The sequence below is a fragment of the Eschrichtius robustus genome, chromosome 3 (genome assembly GCF_028021215.1).
Source record: "Eschrichtius robustus isolate mEscRob2 chromosome 3, mEscRob2.pri, whole genome shotgun sequence".
Lineage (NCBI taxonomy): Eukaryota > Metazoa > Chordata > Mammalia > Artiodactyla > Eschrichtiidae > Eschrichtius > Eschrichtius robustus.
In genome coordinates, this window is record NC_090826.1 from 20,521,761 (window position 1) to 20,546,535 (window position 24,775).

At 44.1% G+C, this 24,775-nt stretch overlaps 1 protein-coding gene and 1 non-coding gene across 2 annotated transcripts; both read right to left on the reverse strand.

Annotated features, from left to right (window-relative positions):
* Positions 1 to 1,389: 1,389 nt before the first annotated feature.
* STMN1 (stathmin 1) lies at positions 1,390 to 6,960 on the reverse strand. Its single transcript, XM_068537796.1, has 5 exons — positions 6,872 to 6,960; positions 5,197 to 5,269; positions 4,524 to 4,696; positions 2,338 to 2,529; positions 1,390 to 1,908 (listed from the first exon to the last, which is right to left on the reverse strand). Exons 2-5 carry the CDS (start codon positions 5,207 to 5,209, stop codon positions 1,837 to 1,839), a joined length of 450 nt encoding a protein of 149 aa, XP_068393897.1. The 5' UTR covers positions 5,210 to 5,269; positions 6,872 to 6,960; the 3' UTR covers positions 1,390 to 1,836.
* A 12,803-nt stretch (positions 6,961 to 19,763) lies between these two features.
* Positions 19,764 to 19,836, reverse strand: TRNAG-GCC (transfer RNA glycine (anticodon GCC)). Its single transcript has one exon. It is a non-coding gene; the product is annotated as a tRNA-Gly (tRNA).
* Between the last annotated feature and the right edge of the window lie 4,939 nt (positions 19,837 to 24,775).

A 24,775-nucleotide genomic window follows, 5' to 3' on the forward strand; every position in this document is an offset into this window, starting at 1 on the left:
CCATCTTGACCCTCTTCTTGCTTTTTCCTGATCTCTGTTCCCTAGCCTACATGTCCCATATAAACAAAAACTTACTGCTAACTGTATCATTACTCCAAATTTCCATCTTCACGCCATCTTTATATCCCAACTACTCAGAACTGGTGCTTTAAAGATCCCCAGAGGCACCATCTCCCCCATGAAAACCTCTAATACCTACTATATGCACACAAGCCTCACCTTTGCCTATGTGTTCAGGTATTGCCATCATTAACTGAATTACACTTGATCCTTTTCCTGTTTGCCTTACATGGTCATGACTTTAAATTCAGCCTTCTTTCAGAACCCCTACAATTGATCACCTTGTAAATTTGTAAGTCAATTCAAGGCATACAAAAGCTTCATAGTCATTTCTACCTCAAGAGTATACACTTAGCTCACTCACTAGCCTCTGGTTAAAAAGTTATTTATATATAGTGCTAAATATATACTAAATACAGTTCTAAGTGTGCTCTACACACACACACACACACACACACACACACTCTCACTTAATCCTAACAACATAGAAGAAAGGTTGGTAGGCTATTATTATAAGTTTGGTAAAACCCAAATCAAGAGCTGCAGAGGCATAAGCATGGCAACATGCAGACCCCACTGCAGTATTAGCAGTCATCCTGGAAACTTTCACTAAAGGAGGGTGGCTTCCAAGAGCTTTTCCACAGATGTCTGAGAAGCAAATAATCATATGTAATTAAGGCTATTTCCCAAATAGCCTAGGAAAGCTGCCAAAGGCTTTCCCAGAATTGAGAGGCAATCCTTGACAACTGTGAATACTGTAGCCTCTGGATACAAGATGAAGCAACTGCCAACCTTCACCACCCAAGTCAATGCTGCTCCAGAAAATAGGGTTCCCTTTATCAGTTCATAAGGGTTGCTATAGTGGTACACAAGGTTTTACTACTCTTTTGATTCTTGAGAAATGGCTCCTATGGCAGGAAAGCATTAGGATTCACGCCACCCCCAGCTGTAACATAAAGCAAATAAACCATCAAGTATCTCTAACTAGGATCTTAAGATTTCTCTAAACTGTTCTCTAGAAACACCATTTGCGCCTTCAGTCTGCCTTTTTAATGGGGGCACAGAAACAAAAAATGCTTGTTTGCCAATAAACATCTGAAAGACTATCATAACAGCTGATCGGAGCCGAGGCATCACAACAAAGTGACATTGTGGAAGAAGACAATGCATACAACTCTGGAGCAAGAAACTCCTGGGCAGAGAACTCGCAGTGATGTGTGTACTGGGTATTTCCGCCAGCCTAAAGGCCCCATCTGGAACATTGTCCAGTGATAGGAGGGTCTCTATCACTGGACAATTTATTACCTGGACAGAAAGAAGTCACTGCCACCAACAGCACTGTGCAGTTTTATTAACCATTCAAGTACAGTAGCATCTGTTAAGATCGGGACAGAGTTGGGATTTAAAAGTGAACAGATATTCAGCATCTAACAGTTTGAAAGAAGCCACTACATACTCTTTTCACAAAACATGTTTTCACAGAGCCAATACAGTACTAGCCATTAACCCAGCACACCAAGTGTACTGAAGTAGAAAAGATGCAACAAGAAAAATAGCTACATTAGAAAGACTTCAACACTTTAGAAAAAGAGTAAAACACTTTTAGTTTCTCCCCTTTAGCCCCTAAAACAACATCATACAGTCTGGATCTACCTATACAGTCCTACATCAGCTTCTAGAATATTTGTCAGGAGGGCAAAAATAAAATGACACTGGCCAGTACAGTCTTTGGATATTTAGGAAGGGGAGGGGGAGAAAGTCAGTTCTCAGAACAAATTAGTCAGCTTCAGTCTCATCAGCAGGATCTTTGGATTCTTTGTTCTTCCGCACTTCTTCAATGTGCTTGTCCTGTAAAGAAACAGTATATATCATCAGTCAAGTAAAAAAAGCCTGCCAGGTCACACCCCCAAGAGGCCCAAATCAGCATCAGTACGTATGTTATATAACATACATAATAATATACTATTATTATATAATTATATATTATGGGAATCACATAATTAGAGTTCTAAGACATCATCTTTGAACTTCCTGGGTCACTCATGGAACCTAATGATTCAGCCTTCTACTGCTCTTCCAAAGAATGTGCAATTATGCTGGAAATTGGTGAGTATTCCTTCTTATTTAAAATAAGATGCCTCTGATTTAACATGTTGACCCCAAAATTGATGACAAAGACACCAAGCACATGTGATCAAGGCAGAGAGTTCAAGCCACTTCACTGTTGTATCAAACCTCAAGCTCTTAAGCCCCTCAAAGCCAGGAAGAGACACCAACCTTCTCTCGCAAACGCTCCAGTTTGGCAGCCATTTGCGCCTCTCGGTTCTCTTTGTTGGCTTCCATTTTGTGGGTCAGCTTCTCTTCTGCCATTTTACTGAAGTTGTTGTTCTCCTCTATCGCTTTTTGAAGCACTTCCTTCTCATGCTCTCGTTTCTCAGCAAGCTGCTTCAAGACCTCAGCTTCATGGGACTGGAAAAAAATTTAACAGGGTAGGCTCTCTGAAATGTTATTTAGCATAGTTAAAAATCACAAAAGAAATTATTGAGGATTGAAGATAGAAAATTAGATCTCTTTAAATAATACTGAAGTCAGGACCTGAATTATCCATATCAAAATACCGTGAAAATGATATTCTTTTTCTAGTGTTTGTATTTACTTTGGAAGACTGCTCATATTTGTTCAGAGATTCTTGCCCAATTATTCCTTAAGGAAATATTCGTAAGATTTACTGCTTAACGGTATCAACGTGACTTGAGTGACATGCACTTAGGAATGGCACTTTATTGTAAAGAATTTTGGTTTTTTAACTTCAGAACCCCTGAAGTTACTAAAGAAACTAAAGGTAGTTTCTTTCTACCTAAAGAAAATTAGGTCATTATAAAAAATGTAACCATATTGATAAAAAGAAAATACATGGCAATGACAGGAAATTTAAGACTAAGCCTCCAGATGACTATTTAAGTCAGAGGATTTGTTTCAAGGAAAAGCTTATTAGCTTTTTTCTGTGGAAGCTGCATTAAATTCCAGACCACTGGAGCTCTGTTACCACGGTGTGCCTCCTTCAACAGACTCAGAATAGCTTATTGCCAAACAGATTCCAATGTGTTTGGAAGCATCAGCTTGCAGGAAAACTTCAGAGCATCTGCCACTGGTTCTGTTAATTCTCTTCTTCAAAATCCCAGTCGTGATAAGAGTTTCACTATATTTAGCCAGTTACTATGTAAAGCACAGACTAATGACTACAGGGCCAGCACTGATTCCTAAAAAAAGTCCCTGTCCAGCCTTCGGCTACATCTCTTCCATGAACTCAAACTACGTGAACTCCATCAAACTCCATCAACTCAGACTAAACAGAAGAGCAGGTGGGAGATGAAACACCATTGCAAACACAGCCACTCTTCCTGGGGAAATAATTCCATTTCGACAGTGGGTCAGCACACATACATAAAACATGCAGCACCAAAAGGTGCACAGCACATGCTACAGCAGCTTAAAAAGGGGCCCAAAGTGTATGTGTGTGGTTACAAGTACCCGACTTCAAAACACTAACTGTGTTGGTCATAGGCAGGTTACTACTTCACCTTTTTGTGCCTTCATTTCCCTAATTTTAAAATTAAACACACTTACCCCAAACAAAGTTGTTGGAAAGGGGGACTAAATGAGAATTTATGTAAAATTCTTAATGAAACGTTGAATAGAGGGAAATACACCAAAATGTTAACAACAGTTATTTCTGCAAAGTAGGATAATGGATACTTTTAATTTCCTACTTATAAACTTCTGTGGTTCTCAACTTTTCTCTAACAAGCATATTAATATTTGTTGACTTTTCTGACTAGTTCTTTTTAAAGATAGCTACTTTATAATAGAAGTACTTAGATAAAAGCTGCCACAATACCAGTATGCCAGCTGAGCAACACAATCACATAACTAGCAATTTAAAATGTTTTTATTGTACAGCTCTCAAAAAACAAAACAAACAAAAAAACCACACAGACATACACAGAAACCCAAAAAACAAAGCAAAACAAAAAAACCCAAAACCTTAAGAGACAAAAAAAGAATCATCCACCAAAAAACCTATTTTTCAAAAAGAAAGCATGAGAAGCATGAACTTTGGTTTCAGGCAGACCTGGGCTTGAATTCTGCCTCCAATACTCACTAGCTATATGACTCAGAAAAATGACTTAACATTCCTGAGACCATTTTCTAATCTAGTATCTCAGACAACACCTACCCTCTAGGGTCACTGCAGAAAAGAAGAATATAAGTAAAGGAGATGGTACACAACAGGAGTTCAATAAATGATGGCTGGTATTTTCTTCCCACCACTAGCATATGTAATTTTCACACAGTTATAATCACCATCTGGCTACAATTCTGTTTTCCTCCTCTTATAAAAATAAAACAGATTTGCCATATTACATTAATAAATATCCTGTTTTCTGTGAATTGATGTTTACCTTGCGTCTTTCTTCTGCAGCTTCTAGTTTCTTCTGAATTTCCTCCAGGGAAAGATCCTTCTTCTTTGGAGGGGAAAGGGGGAATTCTGGGACAGATTCTTTTGATCGAGGGCTGAGAATCAGCTCAAAAGCCTGGCCTGAGGCACGCTTCTCCAGTTCCTTCACCTGGATATCTGGATTTGATCATATTTATAATATATTCAGAAAAATGGAGTTTTCCTATTCTAATAAACAGTTCTACCGTTTTCTAAAAACCAAATCAATTTAATGGATAGAATTAGGGCTGATGAAGCAGCTGTGTTTACAGGCAAATTATTATCTAAATACCACCTCCCAGAAAAACAAAGCTCAACATTTTTGGATTAATAAATACCATTCTAAGGTATCAGTATTTGACAATCATTTCCCTGAACAAAACAAAGACTTATGCAAAACTTCACATTTTGCTTTACACCAAGCCAAATCATCTAATAACGAACCAATTAATTATGAGCTCTCAGTACATTCAAGTAACAATAATTTTTTCTTCTTTAATTACTCTGATTTATAAAATATTTTTTTTTTGGTAAAACCAAAACACAAGTGCCAAATTATAAGCTTAAGACTTGAGCCATCTCCTATTCTAAAATTAGAAGCCCATCACAATTTCGGATTTTCCAAATAGATTACCTACCAGAAGAAGCCATGGTGAACAGAAGACAAGAGACTGGCAGTGTATTCTACACAATCCACTAGCAAGGAAAACCCTGGAAACGATTTTCAAAAGCATGCGATCAATTTCTTTGCATTTCCATGCCATCGATTCAAAGGGACCTCAAATCACATCCATATAAATCAATGTCAGAAAAATCACTACTGTGGAATTAAATAAGACATCATTAACTAGAAAATTATAAAAATCCATAAAATACTCAAACACTGGGAAATCTGAATTGAATAGAACGCTGGTTGCAGAAGATGAAGTTAACTGAGCTTGCCTGTTCAAAAAATACTTATATTTTTAAAATTAGACGGAGTTTAAGTCACAAGATTTTTTCCTCCCCTATATTTTCCCTCTGGTGAGAAGATATTCCAGGTTCAACGCCTAGTGAGACCGGAGCCATCTTAACACTGCCTACAACTCATTGTGCAAATGAAATACCCACCCCTGCTTTGTCTGTGTCTGCCATGTGTAAAACAAAACGCCCAAGCTAATATTAACCAATAATGTCGAACTCCCATTGTTCCTGCGGTTTAAGCTCCTTGTCCAACAGCTGGTAACATTAATTAGTTTTATGAACCTCTAGGTTTTAGGTTACAACAGTTGCTGCCTTGCATAGAATTTTTTCATGAAAAATTCTACATCCCTTGATTTTTTTTAAAGGTCATGATTCTTGTAGACCCCAGACTAGTACCAAAACCGTAGGAATACAGGGTCTCAACAGCTGGAACTTAAAATCCGAGTCAGCAACACGGTCTAACCCCGGCGGAGCATTAGACTCAGCACCAGACCCAGGGTGGGCGTGGCCCTGGCCCAGGCGAGGAAAAGCGGCAGCCCGCCCCCGGCCAATCAGAGAACGCCCTACACACCGGCCCCTGGCCCCGCCCCCTTCCTCCCCGCGCCTTTTCGAATCTCCCCGAACTCACAACACCCCGGAGCCCGCGCGCGTGGGAAGGGGCGGGATAGGCGGGGCTAACGGTCCTATCCGGGTAACTCCGCCCTTCCCGGGCTCGCCCCGTGCGGACGCCCCCCCCAACTCCCGCCAAAAACACCTTGCGGCGGCCCCCACCCTCGCCGCAGCTGGGCGGGTGGGGCAGTCCCCGGAAAGAAACCGTGGGGGTACCCCGCCATCGGCTCGCCACCTCTTTCCTTCACTTCCAATCTGCCGCCACCCAAGCGGTCCGCGCCCCCCGCCGCGAGGACTGGAGCGCTCTCATGGGGTGTCAGCCTCTCGGGCGCTGCTCCCTGGGGGCGCCGCCCCGCCCCTTCAGACAATGGGGACCCCAGCGGGGCCGCGCCGGGAGGAAGGTGGGGGCCAAACGAGGGCCTACGCCCCCTATTGTCTCCTCGACGACATCCCGGGGCTAACGCAACGAGCTCGCCCAGCAGGCCGCGCCCCCTCCCCACCACAGCCGCGCCCCCGGGGAGCGGGGACAAAGCCGAGGCTCCGCCCGAGCCAAACACAAAGCGGAGAGATCCCCGCCCGCCAGCCCCTCTGGGGCCCGCGGCCCCGCCCGCCGCCCTCCAGCAAGGGGTCGCTGCCAAGACCCTGCCCCTCCCTCCGGCCGCGTCCCTCTCGCTGCCCCCAGCCTGCAGCCGCCGCCGCCGCTGCCGCCGCCACCATCTCCTCCTGGAACCCCGCACCCACCTGCTCGGTCCGAGCCGCCTGGCCACACTCTGAGCACCCACAGACCCGGGCGCGCACAAAAGCGCCAAACAGCGGCACGTGACCTCCCCGCAGGGCTCCGCATTGGCTGAGAGAGGCGGCACGTGCCGGCCCCTCCCCACCCCCCACAGCCCAAGTGGGCCCCGCCCCTGGGGACCCCGGAGCACCTCGGGAAGTGTAGTTCAGGCTGGCGGGACAGAAGGACAATGCGAGGGGTGAGGGCTTCTTGGCGGTGTCTCCAGGTGTGAGCCGGGGGCTGGGACGGTCGTCTGGCCGCGGAAGAGGGTGATGCGGTGACCCTGCCTGGGTCTGAACCAGTTCTCCCATCCTTAGGAAAAGGGCGGGGCAGGGTCCCTTTCTACCTCTCAGACGGTGGCCGCCTGGACTCCGCGTCTGTTGAGCCACTTGCCCCACGTCGCCCCAAGGGCAGCACTCGGACAGCGCATTATCCCTTCGGTGCCCCACCCTGTACCGCCACCTAAGACGCCCAAGCCCTTGTGACAGGACAATGCCAGTCGACGCCCCCATCTGTCACCTGTATTGTGACATCATCATAATCTCTAACCCACTCAGCCCTAACAGGGCACGGGCGTGGCCCTTAACTCACTGTGTGAGTTCTCGCTACCATATTAGGGTCCCTGAGCTGGTGACCAGACACCTGTGGGGGAAAAGCAAGAGGCTCTGGAATTTGATCTCCTTTGGTCTAACAAAGTCACTCGGCTTAAATGCAGACTCCCATCTGTTCTGCCAAGCCTTTTGCCGGATGATAGGGAAGGAAGCGCAATAGCAGTTCTAGACTACTACACAGACTGCAGTTAACTGTCGCTTTTGTTCTTGAAGCACGTGTTCCTCGGATCGGTGGGGGCCCTTTTAAAGAATCAAAACAAAAGAAGCCACAAGGTCACGGTTCTCCCTGCCCTGGATAGATCAGAAGCACAGCAGATACACAAAGGAAATTGGTCTGACCCTGGCTATCTTAGAACGACTAGCCTCATTTTTACCACAGAAAAGCCAGAGGAAAAATAAATAAAATGAACATGGTTCCCAAGCCCCTTCTCCCATTCCCTCGACCAAGGCTCTGTCCTCGGTGGTGGTCATTCCACCAAAGCACCTGCTTTGAGGTCCCGACTAGGCAAAAGGACACCTTCATTTTATTGCTCCGCCTCCCCAAACCAAGAAACAAACATGACCCAGTTTGCTGAAACAGGAGTCCTAATTTAAAGACTCCCCATGTCCAGCTAGTCACTAGGGATATGCTGGAGTTAAATACAATTCAGAGGTGCCTGAGACAAGGAAAACTGGATCATACAGGCAGCAGACACACCACACAAAGCAAACAATTAGCAATGCACTGATGCCTGAAATATGCTTGTTGCAGCATTTTCTCCAACAATCGTCCTTGTGTGGGGTCGGCCTCTCCCCTGCCCCCAGTCTAAGTGGTTTTCCCTTAGCATGTGAGCAGGACCAGGAATAATTCAGATTCTGAGCCCTGAGAGCCTTCTCCCTCTCAGACCAAACTTAGCCACCAAACAGCCAGGTGTTTCCATCTTTCAGATTTTCTGAGCAGAATCTCAGAAATCGTTAGGAAGAGGAGTGGGGATAAGAGCTCGCTGAAAAGTGACAGATTGGCAGGCAACACACACGAGCAAGAAACCCAAGGCCAAGAGGTCTGTTATCCCCTGAACCAGCCTTTATCTTGAAGTCTTTGTACTTGATCTGGAGGTTTGCAGAGGAAGGTCCCACCCATTTGATACATTTTTTTTTTTTAATACAAGAAATTGCCACAAAAATCTCACATTTCTGACTATTAATGTTTTGACAGAAAAAAAAATAAATCTTTCAAAACACTGATTATTTTAAAGCACTTATACTGCTTCCCCCCACCTTTTCTTTCTCCCTGGAGCAGATGTCTATTTCCATGGAAACCACAGCTAGGAATGAAGATGTTAGAACTCATGTAGATTTTTAATCTTTTTTTAACGATGCCACTTGGCTCCTGGGTTTGTTGATAGAAGCCTGGCCCTGCCAGTCTCTATGACAAGGATTTCCTGAGATCCCTACTGCTGCTTGAGGACTTGAGGGGGCTGGAGTAAGGTTTCCCCCAGAATGATCCTGTGAATAAAAATGTGTCCGGTGGGATGATCCTATTCTTTAGGGTGGGGCTGCTTTTCTAAGAGCTATTTATTGTCAACTCTTTTTTTTTTTGGCCACATTGCATTGCATGCGGGATCTTAGTTCCCCCACCAGGGATCAAACCCGTGCCCCCTGCAGTGGAAGCTCGGAGTCTTAACCACTGGACCACCAGGGAAGTCCCAATTGTCAACTCTTATGAGTGTTCATGTATGAGCCTTGGAATAGGGAGGGCTTCAGACGGTAAGGAGAGGAAACAGCTTTGCCACTTCACTTTGGAGAGGGGCAGAAGCTCCCTTCTTGGAAGCTTCCTAAAACTAACTTCAAAATCCACTCCCTCCTGAAGTGGCAGCAAGGAGTTAATGTTCACATCTTGGAATTGTCTGTCTTTGCCCATGAGAATTATTTTTGCCTCTGCTCAGATGGTTTGGTCGAATTGCTGTGGAGCTGGCTGCGACTATGGATTAACACAAAGTGAAGTCGAGATATGGCAGCCATCCAGCTTATTTGATCTGTGTAGACAGCTAAAGGAGAGCACTTCAGGCTTCAAAGTGCAGAAGGGATGTCTACGCTGATCAAACAAGCTGGGCTGTTGTCAGATCTGCTCTGTTCTTACAGAGCACCGGCAGCCTTTGTTCATTGTTGGTTCTGAGGCTGCAGGGTTGTCTGCCACAGAGGCGCCTCCAGGTTCCACTGCTGCTTACAGGGCCTGTCCTTGGCAAAAGGGTGTCGTGGGAGAGGTTTTCTCCTTGTCCCCAGCCTCGCTGTTCCCTTTGTTCCCTAATCCTTAGGCATCGTGCTCTAACACTCCTTTTCCTGTTCAAAACCTGTCTGTGAATCTGCTATTTTACTTGTCTGTCTCCCTCACTAGCCAACTAAGTCCAAGAGGGCAGGGGTTGTGTCCTTGTCTCGGTATCCTTAGTGCCTGCCCAGAACTGAGCCTAGCCCCGGATGGTGGGGCCTGGATGTTTGCAGCTGACTTTAGGTGAGAACCACCTCTCTCCTCCTCAGCTTCCTCTTCTGGTGCTGGACACCTCCACCAGATACGGGTGGTGAGGATTAAATGAGATAATGTATGTGAAAGTGCTTAGCACAATGCCTGGCACATCTCAGTGCTGAGACTTGTTAACCATTATTGCTAGAGAAGTTTCTTGATTACTGTAGGTTACTGAATAAATGAATGAATGATGACTAGTAGACTTTCTCCTTTTGGTGGGAATCATTGTCACTGGCTTAACTCTTCCCATGGGGTATTTTTAAAAATTCAATTAATTTAACATTTTGAATAGATCAACACATTCACGTAGTTTAGAAATAAAGTACAGAAAGTCCTCCTCCCTTCTCTATCCCCATCTGCCAAATTCTCTACTTACCGCTCCCCCACCTTAACCATTGTTATCAGTTTCCTATGTATCCTAGGGTTTCTCCATGCGTACATAAGCCAATTTTTAGCTATGTATTCTTATTCCCCACTTCGTAATAAAATGGTAGTCTGCTGTAACTGTTCTGCACTTAGCATTTTTTCAGTTAACAGTACATATCAGTGATCTTTTCTCTGTTCATACATCAAGCATTTCCTGGATCTGGGATCCAATGTATGAATGTTCCATAATCTAGTTAACCAGTGCCCCATCCATGGCTCTTAGGTTATTCCCAATTATTTGCTATTTCAAACCATGCTGTAATGAACAAGCTAGTATATATGGCATTTTCCATGTGGGTAAGTATATCTGAAAGTGTGGTATTGCTAGGTCAAAGGGCAAACACATTTGTAATTTGGATAGTTCCAAATTGCCTTTCATAGGAGTTGTACCAATTCAACACCCACCACAAAACAATGGTGTTTTAATTCATTATCTCAGTTCATTAAAAAATGGATGGAAAGGCTTTGTCCCTAGAAATTTCAGGCATTAGGGAAAAGGAGGGGGAGGACTAGAAACCCCTAGAAAGACATGGCTGTCAGTTCTGTCTATATTAATAACTCCTCTCAATACTTGAAAAGCAGCAGCTGATCTCAGAACAGCTCTGGTGCCTGCACTGTATCACTGTCTCAATCAGTCTTGTGGTAGAAGTATCTGCAGGTGTCACCATGAGATTGGAAGATTACTGAAGGCAGGGTCTTCTTCATAGCTGTATCCCACTCCCCTCCCCATGATGCCTGACACAGTGGCTGGCATATATTTTATTTAATCCATTCTAAGATGTATTTTCCCCCACATTTGTGTATCTTTGAAATCAGTGTGCTCATAGTCCATAAGTACCATGTCATAATTGCTGACAGCATATTTTCTTAGTGGCGTATAAAATAATGCTATCTTAAAAATAAATGGCACGTGTGAGTCAACAAAATATGGTAAAATGCACACATATTAAATGTGTGAGTGGAACAGGGCCTAGATGTCACTGCCCCTGCCGTCTTCTCACTCTATGTTCTAACCTTCATCCCTCTTGTCTACCTCCATGCCTTCCTCCAACAATTCCTTTTATGGGGATGACTTCCTATTTGCCTTTTTGAGCTTCCATCTCTCCCCTGAACTTTAAAAAACATTTCCAGCTGCCTAAAGGACATCTCCTCATGGATGCCCCATAAGGTCCTCAAATTCTGTATGACCCACATTGAACTAACATCTTCCCACCAACCATATCTCACTTCCCCATTCTGCTAGAGGCTTTGCTAGACTCTTGCCCTCCAGGTCTAAAACTTCAGTCAAACTCAACTCTTCCCTCTTTCTCACCCAAGCTTCCACTTATAGAAACTTACCATTTTCTAATAGAATGGAACCTTTAAAATGATAGTAGCTACAAGAACAAAGCTGGAGGACTCACACTTCTTGATTTAGAAACTTGCTACAAAGTTACAGGAGTCAAAACAGTGTGGTACTGGCATAAAGACAGATACATAGACTAATGGAATAGAATAGAGAGCCTAGAAATAAACTCGTGCATATACAGTTGAATGATTTTTGACAAGGGTGATAAGACCCATTCAATGGGGGAAAGGATAGTCTTTTCAATAAGTAGTGCTGGGACAACTGGATAGCCACATGCAAAGAAATGAAGTTGGACTCTTACCTCACACCATACACAAAAATTAACTCAAAATGGATCAAAGATCTAGTTATAAGACCTAAAACTATAAAACCCTTAGAAGAAAACATAGGGCAAAAGCTACATGATGTTGGATTTGGCAATGATTTCTTAGTGTGACACCAGGCAACAAAAGAAAAATTGGACTTCAGGAAAATTTAAAATTTTGTGCATCAAAAGACAATATCAACAGAGTAAAAAGGCAACCCACAGAAAGTGAGAAAATATTTGCAAATTATATATCTTATAAGGGATTAATATCCTATAGCTCAAAACAAAACAACCTGATTTGAAATGGGCCAAGGGATGGACCTTGAGGGCATTATGCTAAGTGAAATAAGTCAGACAAAGAAAGACAAATTCTGTATGATCTCACTTATATGTAGAATCTAAAACAAAACCAAAAAACAAGCTCACAGATACAGAGAAAAGCTTGGTGATTGCCAGAGTAGAGGGTGAAATGGGTGAAGGAGGTCAAAAAGTATAAACTTCCAGTTATGAAATAAATAAGTCATGGGGATGTAATGTACAGCATGGTGCCTATAGTTAATAATACTGCATTGCATATTTGAAAGTTGCTAAGAAAGTATATCTTAAAAAGTCCTCATCACAAGAAGAAAAATTTTTATAACAGGTATGGTGACAGATGTTAATTAGATGTTACTATGGTAACAATTTTGCTACTACAAATATTGAATCATGATGTTGTATACCTGAAATTAACATAATGTTATATGTCAATTATACCTCAATGAAAAGTTTTTTTAAAAAAGAAATAAAAAGAAAATGGGCAAAGTACTTGAATAGACATTCCTCCAAAAAAGCTGTACAAATGGCTAATAAGCAACATCACTAATCATGAGGTAAATGCAAATCAAAACCACAATGAGACATCACCTCATACCCATTAGGATGGCTACTATCAAAAAAACAGAAAATAACAAGTGTTGATGAGGATGTGGAGAAATTGGAAACCTGTGCACTGTTGGTGAGAATGTAAGATGGTACAGTCACTGTGGAAAACAGTATGGAAGTTCATCATAATATTGCAAATAGAACTATCATATGATCCAGCAAGTTCAGTTCTGGGTATACACACCAAATAATTGAAAGCAGGGTCTTGAAGAGATATTCGTACATCCATGTTCATAGCAGCATTATTCACAGCAGCTAAAACATGGAAGCAATTCAAATATCCATTGACAGATGAACAGATAAACAAAATGTGGTGTAGACATACAATGGAACATAATTCAGCCTTAAAAGGAAGGAAATTTTAACATATGCTACAACATGGATGAACCTTGAGGATATTATGCTAAGTGAAATAAGCCAGTCAAAAAAGGACAAATACTGTTTGATTCCACTTTCTTTTTCTTCTTTTTTTTGGGGGGGCCACATTTTGCGGCGGCGGGATCTTAGTTTCCCGACCAGGGATCGAACCCATGCCCCCTGCAGTGGAAGTGCGGAGTCTTAACCACTGGACTGCCAGGGAAGTCCCTAATTCCACTTTTATGAAATACTTAGAGTAGGCAAAATCTTAGAGCTAGAAAGTAGAAGGGTGGTTGCCAGGGGCTGGTGGGGGGAGGGGGAATAGGGAGCTATTGTTTAGTGGGGATAGAGTTTCAGTTTTATAAGATGAAAGGAGTTATGGAGATGGATGGTGGTGATGGTTGCATAACATTATGAATGTACTTAATATCACTGAACTGTATACTTTAAAATGGTTATGATGGTACATTTTATGTTATATATATTTTACTACAATAAAGAAATTTGAAAAAAAATGATAACAGCCAACATACTTATAGACTGCTTACCACATGGCAGGCACTGGTCTAAACACTCCATGTTTGTTAACTCATGTTAATCCCCAGAACAATCTTATGAGATTTATTAACCTAATTGTAAAGATGACGAAGTGAGGGTGGCCAACTGTCCCAGTTTGCCTGGGACTAAGGGTTTTTCCTGGGATTCAGGACTTTCAGTGCTACAACCGTGAAAGCCCAAGGCAAACCCTGATGCGTTGGTCACTCTAAAGGAAACTGAGGCACGAAGAGACAGTATCTTCCTAGACTTGTCAACAGGGTCCTTGTCCTAGGCCCTGCACTTTAAAGGGCTTCACTCTGACCCTCCTCCAGCTGTGCCCGTTTTCATAGGCAAGGAGTCCCCTGGGGCCAAGGAGCCGTGCCCACCCTGAGCCTGGGCACCCTTCTAGACCACACTCTGGGAACTGGGACTCCAGAATTCCCTGTCCAAATGGCCAGAGTCCACTTTCAGCAACTGCACCAGCCCCTTCCCTGGGTCTACCCTCCAAGGGCAAACTTCCCTGCCAATGAGTACACCCCTGTAGCCAGGGCTGGCTGCTCGTAAGGGGTGTGGATAAATCCTGCACATGGGGGCTGGGGGGTAGGGGGTGCACACAGGAGCCAGAAATAGGAAGAGAAGGGATCTAGCTCGGCCACAGTCTGACCTGGAACTCCAAGGAACCCAAGAATTCTCAACTCAAAACCTGGCTTCCTAAGTTACTTTGGAGGTATATTTGTCAAAGTACAAGGATAAAGCATATATTTTTAGAAAATGGTTTGTTAGCTTGATTTATAACTCTTAAATGCTTAGACGTAAGGTATATGGGCTTCCCTTTTATACTCCTGACTTGGGTCTGGCAAATGTTAGCAGCAGGCCTGCAAAGAGACTGTCACTTAACCAGCTAGTCTACACACAGAGAAGCACAGACGTTTTGCAGTCAGGTTCCAAGTCTGTGTTTTTAGCTCTCACTGTAAACTGTTTTATCAGCCTAACCCTATTATTTTACGAATGAGGGGAGGAAAGCCCAGAGAACTTTAGACATTTGTCCAAGGTCACACAAGCAGGAATTTGAATCTGTGCTTTAAATGATGCTGTAGGTACTGTTCAGTTACTACTTGTGTGAGTTTGGGCATGTGACCTCCTCTTTTGGGGCCTGCGTTTCAACATCTGTGAAATGGGGAGAATTCCCCTACTTCATAGGGTTGTTGTCAGGACTAAATGAAATAATATGTGTAAAGTACCTAGCATTATGTCTGATGCCTAATACACCTTCAATAAGTGACAGCTATCATCAAGCAAAGCTCTGATCACACGACTTTTCTGCTTGAAAACATTTGATGAATTAAACTTTGGGGCACATTATATGAGAAAAATAAAAATTCCTGAAACCTAAAGAAAAAATTGATGACTCCCTTGGATTATAGTCCAAGGGTCCTTGGCATGGCATTTGAGACCCTCCGTGAGGTAATTGCAACTTACCTCAAGATCAGCTAAACCCTGAAATTCTTTGATTCTTGATGCATCTGAAGATCTGTCATCTCAAAAAGGGATAGTTGTAGGGAAGCACAATTAAGATGCATGGAAGAACTCTGTGGTCACTGGACTTAGCTAACAATAGAATGGATGTCTTAAAGAATGAATGAGATTCTGGCTAGGAGAGGTGTCCAGACAAAGATCTGTCAGCCAGCCACCAAGATGGTGAAGAAGGATTCTTGCATTAAGAGGAAAGTGACCTCCCTTCGTGCTTTAAGATTCTTTTTAAATGAGATTGGGAAAGGCTCGTGATATTAAGCTAAGTGAAACAAATGAACAAAGGCTACCCAACTGTGTGTACAATATGAGCTCAACTACAAGGAACAAAATATAATGAAGGAAATGCACCAAAATATTTGTTCTGGGAGGGCAAAACAACAGTTGAGTTTAGTTTTCTTCTTTGTACTAGTCTGGATTTTCCAACATTCTTGAAGTGAACATATATTCCTTTTATTAATGATAAAACAATTATATATTAAAAATAGAAAGGAGTTTTGTCCTCCTCACTGAGCTTAGGTCCTTCTACATCTCTAAGACCTCTGTCCCCACTTCCCCCCGCCCCACCGAGTTTCAACTTTATTGGACTCTTCCCATCTCCCTGGAAAGTCACACACCTATATGTTTTGCTGACACCAACCCCCAGCCTAGAGTCCTTGACTTTTGTCTCTGTTGAAATTCTCTCCACCTTCAAGGTCTTGATCAATCTCTCCAATCCCCACACACTCTCCTGGTATTGTAGCTATTTATACATATGTTTGTCCCCCTCACTAGAGAGTAAACTCCTTCAGGGCAGGGTTCTATATGGTTTTGTCTTGGTATCTTTACAGTGCCATGAATAGACAGTCGGCAAATGTCAAATCATCTGGCTGATGTCTTTTTGGCCATTAAACAACACTTAGGGCTGAGGGTCAGACAGCATAACTAAGGGTATATTCTGGACCAGTATTATTGCAGAGACATTTAAATATATATATATTTAACTTGTTTTTAAACTTTTAATTTTGAAATCATTTTAGATTTCCAGAGAGTTGCAAAGGTAGTACACAGAGTTCCCATAGACCCTTCAGCCAGCTCCCTGCTATGTTAACATCTTACATAATCATGGTCCATTTATCCAAACTAAAACATTAACACTGGTACAACACTATTAACCAAATGGCCAGCTTTAACTGGATTCCCCATTTTTCCACTGGGGTCCTTTCTGTGTTCCAGGATCCTATTCAGGATACCGCCTCACAGGTAGCATCTTGTTTCCTTAGCCAGTGACATTTCTTTTAGTGGGGAGGCTTGGTGGGGGGTGGGGGTGTGGAGGGGTGGGCAGGTTGCTTTCTATTGTTCCTTCCAATCAACCTGTTCCAAATAATCAAAATATGAGCACGAAAGATGGCGATGGCATGGGGATGGTGAGGTAGAAGCACTCACCCTCTGCTGGGCTGTTGGGTCTTTGAACAGGGAAATGAACCGTTCTTCCCACATGGGGCTGAGAGGATGATTTTCATCTTAGATCTAGTCTTTTTCTTGAATGGACACATATGGGCCTAAAAAACAGCAGGGAGTTACTTTTTTTTTTTGGCCGCTCTGCGCAGCTTACGGGATCTTAGTTCTCTGATCAGAGGTGGAATCAGGGCCTCCCACAGTGGGTGCCCCTAGTCCTAACCACTGGACTGTCAAGGAATTCCTGACTCGTTACTTTTAATTCATTAAACATCTGGGCCATTCCATAGCCCATTTTCCCATGGCCTGGCACAAAACGCGTTCCTAGTTACTTATAAAATCTTCCAAGCAGTTGGCATTTATCAGCAGTCTTAGTAATTCAGTGAGAACTGAGGTTACAGCTGTCACAGGAAGTTGAAACCAAGGCTGCTGAAATCACATCCATTCCGAGGCAGGGTGAAAGTTATACACTGAGTAGAATTCAAGCCCGGAAGGTGGAGGTGGCTGAGGCGTCAGGTGGAGAAGGGTGGGATGCCGTGGAAGAGAAAATACACGAGGGAAAGAAAAGCAGATGATGCGGCTCTGGAACTCAGAGCTGGTTTACAGACCTTCTGGGCTTATTGCTAAGCCCTACATCCATCAGTAAGCACTAGCACTGCGGTGCTCTCACAGACCGCTCCCCGTTCCCCGCCGCTTTACTGGATCACCACAGACCACCTACTAAATGGTCTTCAGTCCGTCCCCTTCCTCAAATCCATTCCCAGCATAGGCATTTACCGACTCAAATCACTGGAGAGTGCGGGCCCCATCTAAGCGAGAGCATTACTTTCCTGGGGCTGCCTTAACAAAGTGCCACAAACTGGGTGGCTTAAACAACAGAAATTTATCATCTCACGGTTCTGGGGGCCAGAAGTCCAAAATCAAGATGACAGCAGGTTCCTCCTGAGGACTGGGAGGGAGAATGTGCTGTGCTCTCCTCTAGCTTCTGGTAGTCCCAGCTGTTCCTTGACTTATAGATGGCATTCTCCCCATGTCCTCACATTGTCTCCCTCTACATGCATCTGTCTGTGTCCAAATTTCCCCTTTATGTAAGGACACCAGTTATACTGGATTAAGGCCTATCCTGGTGACCTCATCTTCACTTGATCATCTATCTGCACAGATCCAATTTACAAATAAGGTCACTTTCAAGGTTACAGGTAGGACTTCAACATCTTCAGGGAGGCACAGTTCAATCCATAACAGAAGGCTCCCACCTAGCTTTGGCTGATGGCTATCATAGAACAATGTGTGGCTAGAGAGGCTGGAATTTAGGATTTCTTGTGAAACTTCCTGATTTTTAAATGTCGTCATCTAATTAAATATAAGTAAACTGTTTCTAATACCATGACTGCCAAAAGCAAGTCAACCTCTACTCCACGGTCACCATGGGGTTCTCTCTAAAAGTCTGATCCCGTCCTTCCCTTTTATGGGATTAAGGCCAAGTTCCTTAGCCTGGCACACAAGGCCCTCCACAATCCAATTCTTTTCTGTCTCTCCAGGATCCTTTCCCACCACTGTTCCTGCCGTGCCCCTCCCCACCGTACCATCATATCAAAAGACCTGTCCTTTTCCAAACATGCCGTGCTGTTTCACACCTCTTTGACTTTGCACTCTCCCTCTGCCTGATGCCCTCTCTCCTCCAGTCGATCAGGAAACTCCTGGCCATCCTTCAAGTGCTTTCTCATTGCCACCCCCAGGGAAGACCCCCTGAAGTCTTCCCTGTCCATCCCCCATGTAGTTAACCTCTTCCTTCTCTAAGCCTCCACTGCACCCTACATTTCCCTAGTATAGAACTCAACATCTTATTTGCTATTATTTGATTACGCATCTGCCTCCTGTCTGGACCACGAGCTCTTTGAGGATGGGGACTGTTGATCTGGATCACCTAGCACAGATCCCAGCACACGGCAGGTACTCAATAAATGTTGAGTAAATGAATACTCTGCACGACACCCAATTAGGTATCATGAGGGACCCAAAGAAGCATCATGTGGAGTCCCTGTCCTTAAGGTCCTTACAGTTCAGCTAGGTTCACAAGATACACACCAAAGAAAAGGCAAACCATACTGGTGGTATATGACAACAGGCAGAAGGAGAGGCTCCTGGGGCCGCTGGTGGTCATCCTCATGTGGGACAGAAAAGATCCTGTTTTAGTGGCCTGATGGAGCACTGCTTTGTATGCTGAAAGGTCAAGATAAAACCTGGCTAACTTTCCAGAAAGAGCGAATTGCCGCACTGCATGCCCGCAGAGATAAGGTTGACTATGGTGGCTCATGACAAGAAGAGAGAGTGGGGCAAGGAGAAGAAAGCAGGAGAAAACCCAGGGAAACAAAGCTGGAGAAAGAGGAGGGGTAGAAGTATGAAAAGGAGGACCTGGGACCCATACTTGTCTCACGTCCTTCTCCTGCATCAGTCTTCCCTGCATCAGCATATTTCCAGGCTGCAATTCATTCCGCCTTAAACCTACCGATAATTCCTTCCAGAGTCCCCCATTTCCCTGCTCAGCCTTTATAACGACATGCTCCAAAAGGGCTGTCTTTGTTGCTGTCTCCGACTCCTCTCCGCCTTTTCTCTTTAAACCCTCCTCATGCAGATGCGTGCTCCACCTCTGTCTACAGACACTGCTTGCCAAGATCACTAATGACATCTACGTTATCACACCCAATGGCCAACTTGGACCTCTTCTCTATACGCAATCACATCCCTAGCAATCTCAGCCAGTCCTATGGTTTTATTTTCATTTATTTATTTTTTAAATTATTTATTTATTTACTTATTTGGCTGTGGCGGGTCTTAGTTGCAGCACATGGGATAATAAGTTGCGGCAGGTGGGATCTAGTTCCCTGACCAGGGATTGAACCTGGGCCTCCTGCATTGGCAGTGCAGAGTCTTAGCCACTGGACCACCAGGGAAGTCCCAGTCCTATGGTTTTAAATACCATCTATGCTGCTGATTTCCAAATTTGTATTATCTAGCCTAGGCTTATACCCTGGGCTCTAGACATTTATCCAACTCCTACTCTCTATCTTCACTTGGATGTCTCTTAGGTATTTCAAACTAAGTGTGTCCAGAACTGAACTCCTGATCTTCCCCCACCTTCCAACCTGTTCCTCCCATTGTCCTGTATATTCCCTCCCTCTTATCACAAATAGGCAAATTATATTCTTATTTATTTCTGTCTCTCCCCCACCACCAACTTGAATGTAAGATACGTGAGAATCGGGGCTGTGTCCGTTTTCGTTATTACTATAGAACAGTGCCTGACACATAGTAGGCTCTCAGTATGTATTTGGTTCATGAACAAATTGAGGCATTTGGGGCTTAAAGCATAGTGGTTAAGAGTGTTGGCTCTGGGGCCATAGTCTCTGGGTTCAAATCCAGGTTCTGCCCTTTACCTTAAGCAAGTGGAACGCCCAGAGTTTCAGAGTCTCTAGAATGAATACCAGGAAACAGCCCGAGAAGAGTTTGCTGCTTTTGATCCTAATTGGACATTCATTTACCAGATAGTCACTAAGGAACTCTGAGGTGGCAGCCCTGCGCTAGGCCCTGGGAGTACAGTAAAGAGGAAGGCAAGTCCCTGGCCCCAAGAGCTCACAGTAAATGGCAATCAGCTCAGAGTACTGAGAGGGTACAGGGAGCAGCGGCTAACCTAGGCAGGGGAGGGACAGCAGGGAAGGCCTGCTAGGGAAAGGGGTAGCTGAGCTACGGAGACCTGAAGGAAGTCTGCAGGCTGAGAGGAAGGGAACAGGGTGCCAGGAAGAGGAAAGAGCACAGGTAAGTGCCCAGAAGAGAGAGTGAGTCTAGCACAGTTGTGAACTGCAAGTGGCCTGCCCTGGCTGGAGCCCTCCGGCTTCAACTGGTGAGACTGCACCCAGGACTGCGGAGTGGGTGGAGGCTGGAGCACCAGGGCCCTTGAAAGCCCTTCAGGGTAGCGCTAGGACTTTAAGGATGATGACTAGAATCACAGGATCGCAGGCTCTTGAGCTGAGGATTTGATGGGTCGCACAGTCACTCCTGAACCCCTTCCCTGCTTTTTTTTTAGGTAGACAAGTCACCATTTATTTTTCTGAGATGGTTTGCAAACACAATCTGTTCAAAAAACAAAGGACAGGTGTGGTACAGTTAAAAACCAATCTGAACTTTGCCGGTAGATTTTAAAAGGTGATCATTTACTGCATAAACTGCTTACCATATTCTACTGAATCTAAGATGCACTTTTAAAATTACCATCTTTGGAATGGGATGTCTTTTAATCGGTTGATATCAGAGTTTAACTGGTACCAGTTTTTCTTTCTTGGTATTACATGAAATAATGGTGCATTCTACCGTTGACAACATCTTAGATTTGATGATGTATTCTACTAGATTGATGGAATGGCTGATAGCAGGATTTTGTTAAATAGCTATGTCTTCTACTGAATTTTTTTTACAAATTTTTTTTTTTTATTATTCTGTTAAAGTACACATAGGGACTTCCCTGGTGGTCCAGTGGTTAAGACTCCACGCTCCCAATGCAGGGGGCATGGGTTCGATCCCTGGCCTGGAACTAAGATCCCTCAAGCCATGCGGCACAGCCAAAAATAAATAAATAAATAAATACACGTACATTGTTGTGCAGCCATCACCACCATCCATTCCCATAACTCTTGTAGATCTGAAACTCTATCCCTATTAAACAATAACTCCCCCTCTCCTCTCCCCGCAACTCCTGGCAACCATCATTCTACTTTCTGTCTCTCTGATTTTGACTACTCAGTACCTCATATAAGCAAAATCATACAGTCTTTGCTTTTTTGTGGCTGGATAATTTCACTTAGCATAATGCCCTCAAGGTTCATCCATGTTGTAGCATATGTCAGAGTTTACTTCCTTTTTAAGGCTGAGTAATATTCTTTCACAACATTTTGTTTATCCATTAGTCCTTCAATGGACATTTGGGTTGTTTCCACCTTTTGGCTATTGTGAATAATGATGTTATGAACACTGGTGTACAAATATTCCTGCATTCTTTTTCCTTATAAAATAGCATTAGATCTCTCTCTTTTTTTTTAAAATTTATTTTATTTACTTATTTTTGGCTGCATTGGGTCATTGTTGCTATGCGCTGGCTTTCTCTAGTTGTCGGGAGTGGGGGCTACTCTTCCTTGATGCGCTCTGCCTTCTCACTGCGGTGGCTTCTCTTGTTGCGGAGCACCGGCTCTAGGCGCGCAGGCTTCAGTAGTTGTGGCTCGCGGGCTCTAGAGCACAGGCTCAGTAGTTGTGGTGCACGGGCTTCGTTGCTCCGTGGCATGTGGGATCTTCCCGGACCAGGACTCAAAGCCGTGTCCCCTGCATTGGCAGGTGGATTCTTAACCACTGTGCCACCAGGGAAGCCCTATCCCCGCATTTTTAAAAACTAAAACAAACCCCAAAAAGTACAAAGAAGAAAATAACACATATTTCCCATCACCTGGAATAAACCATTGTTTACATTTTGACATTTGTTTCCAGTGTCTTCTTTATGAATACGCAGTTTAAAATTCCTTAATATAGGAACGCACTGTCATTTTTTTAAAGAAAAAAGTTAGAATTTACAAAGAAAGCTGAGGTTCCTGTTCACCTCCACTCACTATCCCAACTCCCTGCCCCTCTCCCCAGAGAAAGCCACTTTTCAGTCCTTTCATTAAAAAAAAAAATTCTTTTATTACATATGTTTGAAGATATAGAAAATCCACAGTTCTGTTTGATATGTTGCAAAAACCGTATTATGTTGTATGCATTATTCTACAACTGTTTTTACTTAATAGATTTTGAACTCTATGCACATCTCTGCATAGATAGATCTAATTTATTCCTTCTAACAGCAATATAGTGACTCATTATGAATACGGGCCTTATTTTATTTATACTTTCCCTATTCATGGCCAGTGAGCTGTTTTCAAGGGTTTGTTATTAGATATGGACAGCCTTCTTGAATTTCTCCAGGGTAGAAACCAAGAAAGAGAATTGTCAGGGCACAGGGTATGAATATTTTCGGTTTTACTAGATAAGGACAAATCGAGAGAATCCATTTCCCCACAACTTCACCAATCCTTGACATGGTCTGATATTATTCCTTCCCTACATTTTTTTAAATGAGACGAATGAGGCCTGGGGCTGTACTGCTTTCTCACAGTCACGGAACAGGTTAAGTTCAGGGCCAAGGCTAGACCCCTCCTCAACTGGTACCCGAGGCACAATTTTGCACCACGCCGTATTGCCCCTGTTAGCTCTCCCTGGAAAATCCAGGAAAGACCCCAGTGTAAGGGGGGTGGGCGGGGACGCCATGGCTAAAATTCTCCAGTATGGTGATTATAATACTGTGAGCAGAAATGATTGCAAATCCTCCCAGAAAATGGCTTCGCCCCGCAGATCTTTTCTCCCACCCGAGGCAGTCTCTACCTGCAGTTTTCAGAGCTGCACACAAGGATGGTGATTGGCTCTTCCTCGGCCGACACAGGGTGGGACCAGAAATGGCGTCTCCAGCAGCCTGTTTTTTCAGGGCAGCAGCTCCTCTGGGAGGAGGGGGCGGCCAAGCCTCGCTGGGCTTGTGGAGCCCACAGTGGCCGCCCTGAATCCGGGCAGACCCTCGCCAAGCCGGACCGCAGCATACAGCACCAAGCCCTGGCGACACCTCCCTGCCACTTGCAGCACCTCGGAGAGGGTGGGCTGCCTCTGGCGGGGCCTGCAGCCGGCGGCCGAGGGGCTGGAAGGGGGCGAGAGCCGCAGAGAACGGCACAGAGGAGATTTCACCAGGACCTCCCAGCCGCGCCCACCGAAGCACAGGCAGCGGCCGTCTGCCGTTCGCTTTGAGGGAGCGATGGAAGGCTGGGCCGGCACTTCTCTCTCCCCAGCCTCCGATCAGGGTGTCAGCTTCGCGAAAGGGACCTCCAGGGAGGGCGACGACTAAACTCTGCTTGGGCTCCTCCGAGAGGCATCCGGTGAAGCTGGGTGAGGTCCCGGACCCCAGCCCCTCTTAAGAGCCCGTCCTGGCGTGGGGTGTTTCTCCCCAGGAGCTAGTGGCCAGATTTCCTTTTTCCTCCCCAAGGCAGGAAAGATCAGTGGGATAATTTGAGGGAAAGAACAAAGCTGGCACCGCCCAGGCCACTTAAAGAGTCTGGAAGGCTCCCTTCCCCTCACAGTCGGGATTATTTGGAGGGCTGGAATTTTTTGTTAATTTTCCTTAACAAAATTTTCTTCTTAGCTACCACCTTTTGAGCCCTTGCTATGTGCCAAGCACTGTACTAGGTGTATTATCTCATTTCTTCCTCATGACACCTCTAAGACATTACAGGTTCAGAGAGGATGAATAATTTCCCAGGGTCACGCACACAGAGTGGCAAAACTGGGATTAGGAATTTCTCCCAGATCCTGTTTTTTTATTTATTTTATTTAAAAAAGTATTTAAAAGTAACTATTTGCTTACTTTTGGTAATCCTTTTGAAAAAATAACACTGCAAACATCACCATACTATTTTTACTCAGTGGGAGGAGTGAACAGGACACTGTATTGCTGGTGAGAGTGTAAATAGGTAACACTTTTCTGGAAAGCAGTTTGACCATTTGAATCAAGAGCTTAAAAAACTGTCCACACCCTTTAATGAGGAAATGGTCACCCTCTGCAGAGATAGCAATAGCTATCAATATGTAAAATGCATATTCCCTAGGACCCAGCAATTCCGCTTAAAGGAATCTATTCTACAGATGGATGCACTAACACATGGAGAACATGGTATATATGGAAGGACATTCATTACTGCACTGCTTGAATAGCAACAGATGGGAAACAACCTAAAAATGTACCAATGTACCAACTGATTAACCATTTCCATT

What these genes read in the sequence shown, in the direction of transcription:
- STMN1 (XM_068537796.1), bottom strand. An exon ending in CTGCAGAAGAAAGACGCAAG is followed by an intron (nt 2,530 to 4,523) that starts GTAAACATCAAT and finishes ATTTTTTTCCAG; the next exon opens with TCCCATGAAGCTGAGGTCTT. An exon ending in TGGAGCGTTTGCGAGAGAAG is followed by an intron (nt 1,909 to 2,337) that starts GTTGGTGTCTCT and finishes GTTTCTTTACAG; the next exon opens with GACAAGCACATTGAAGAAGT.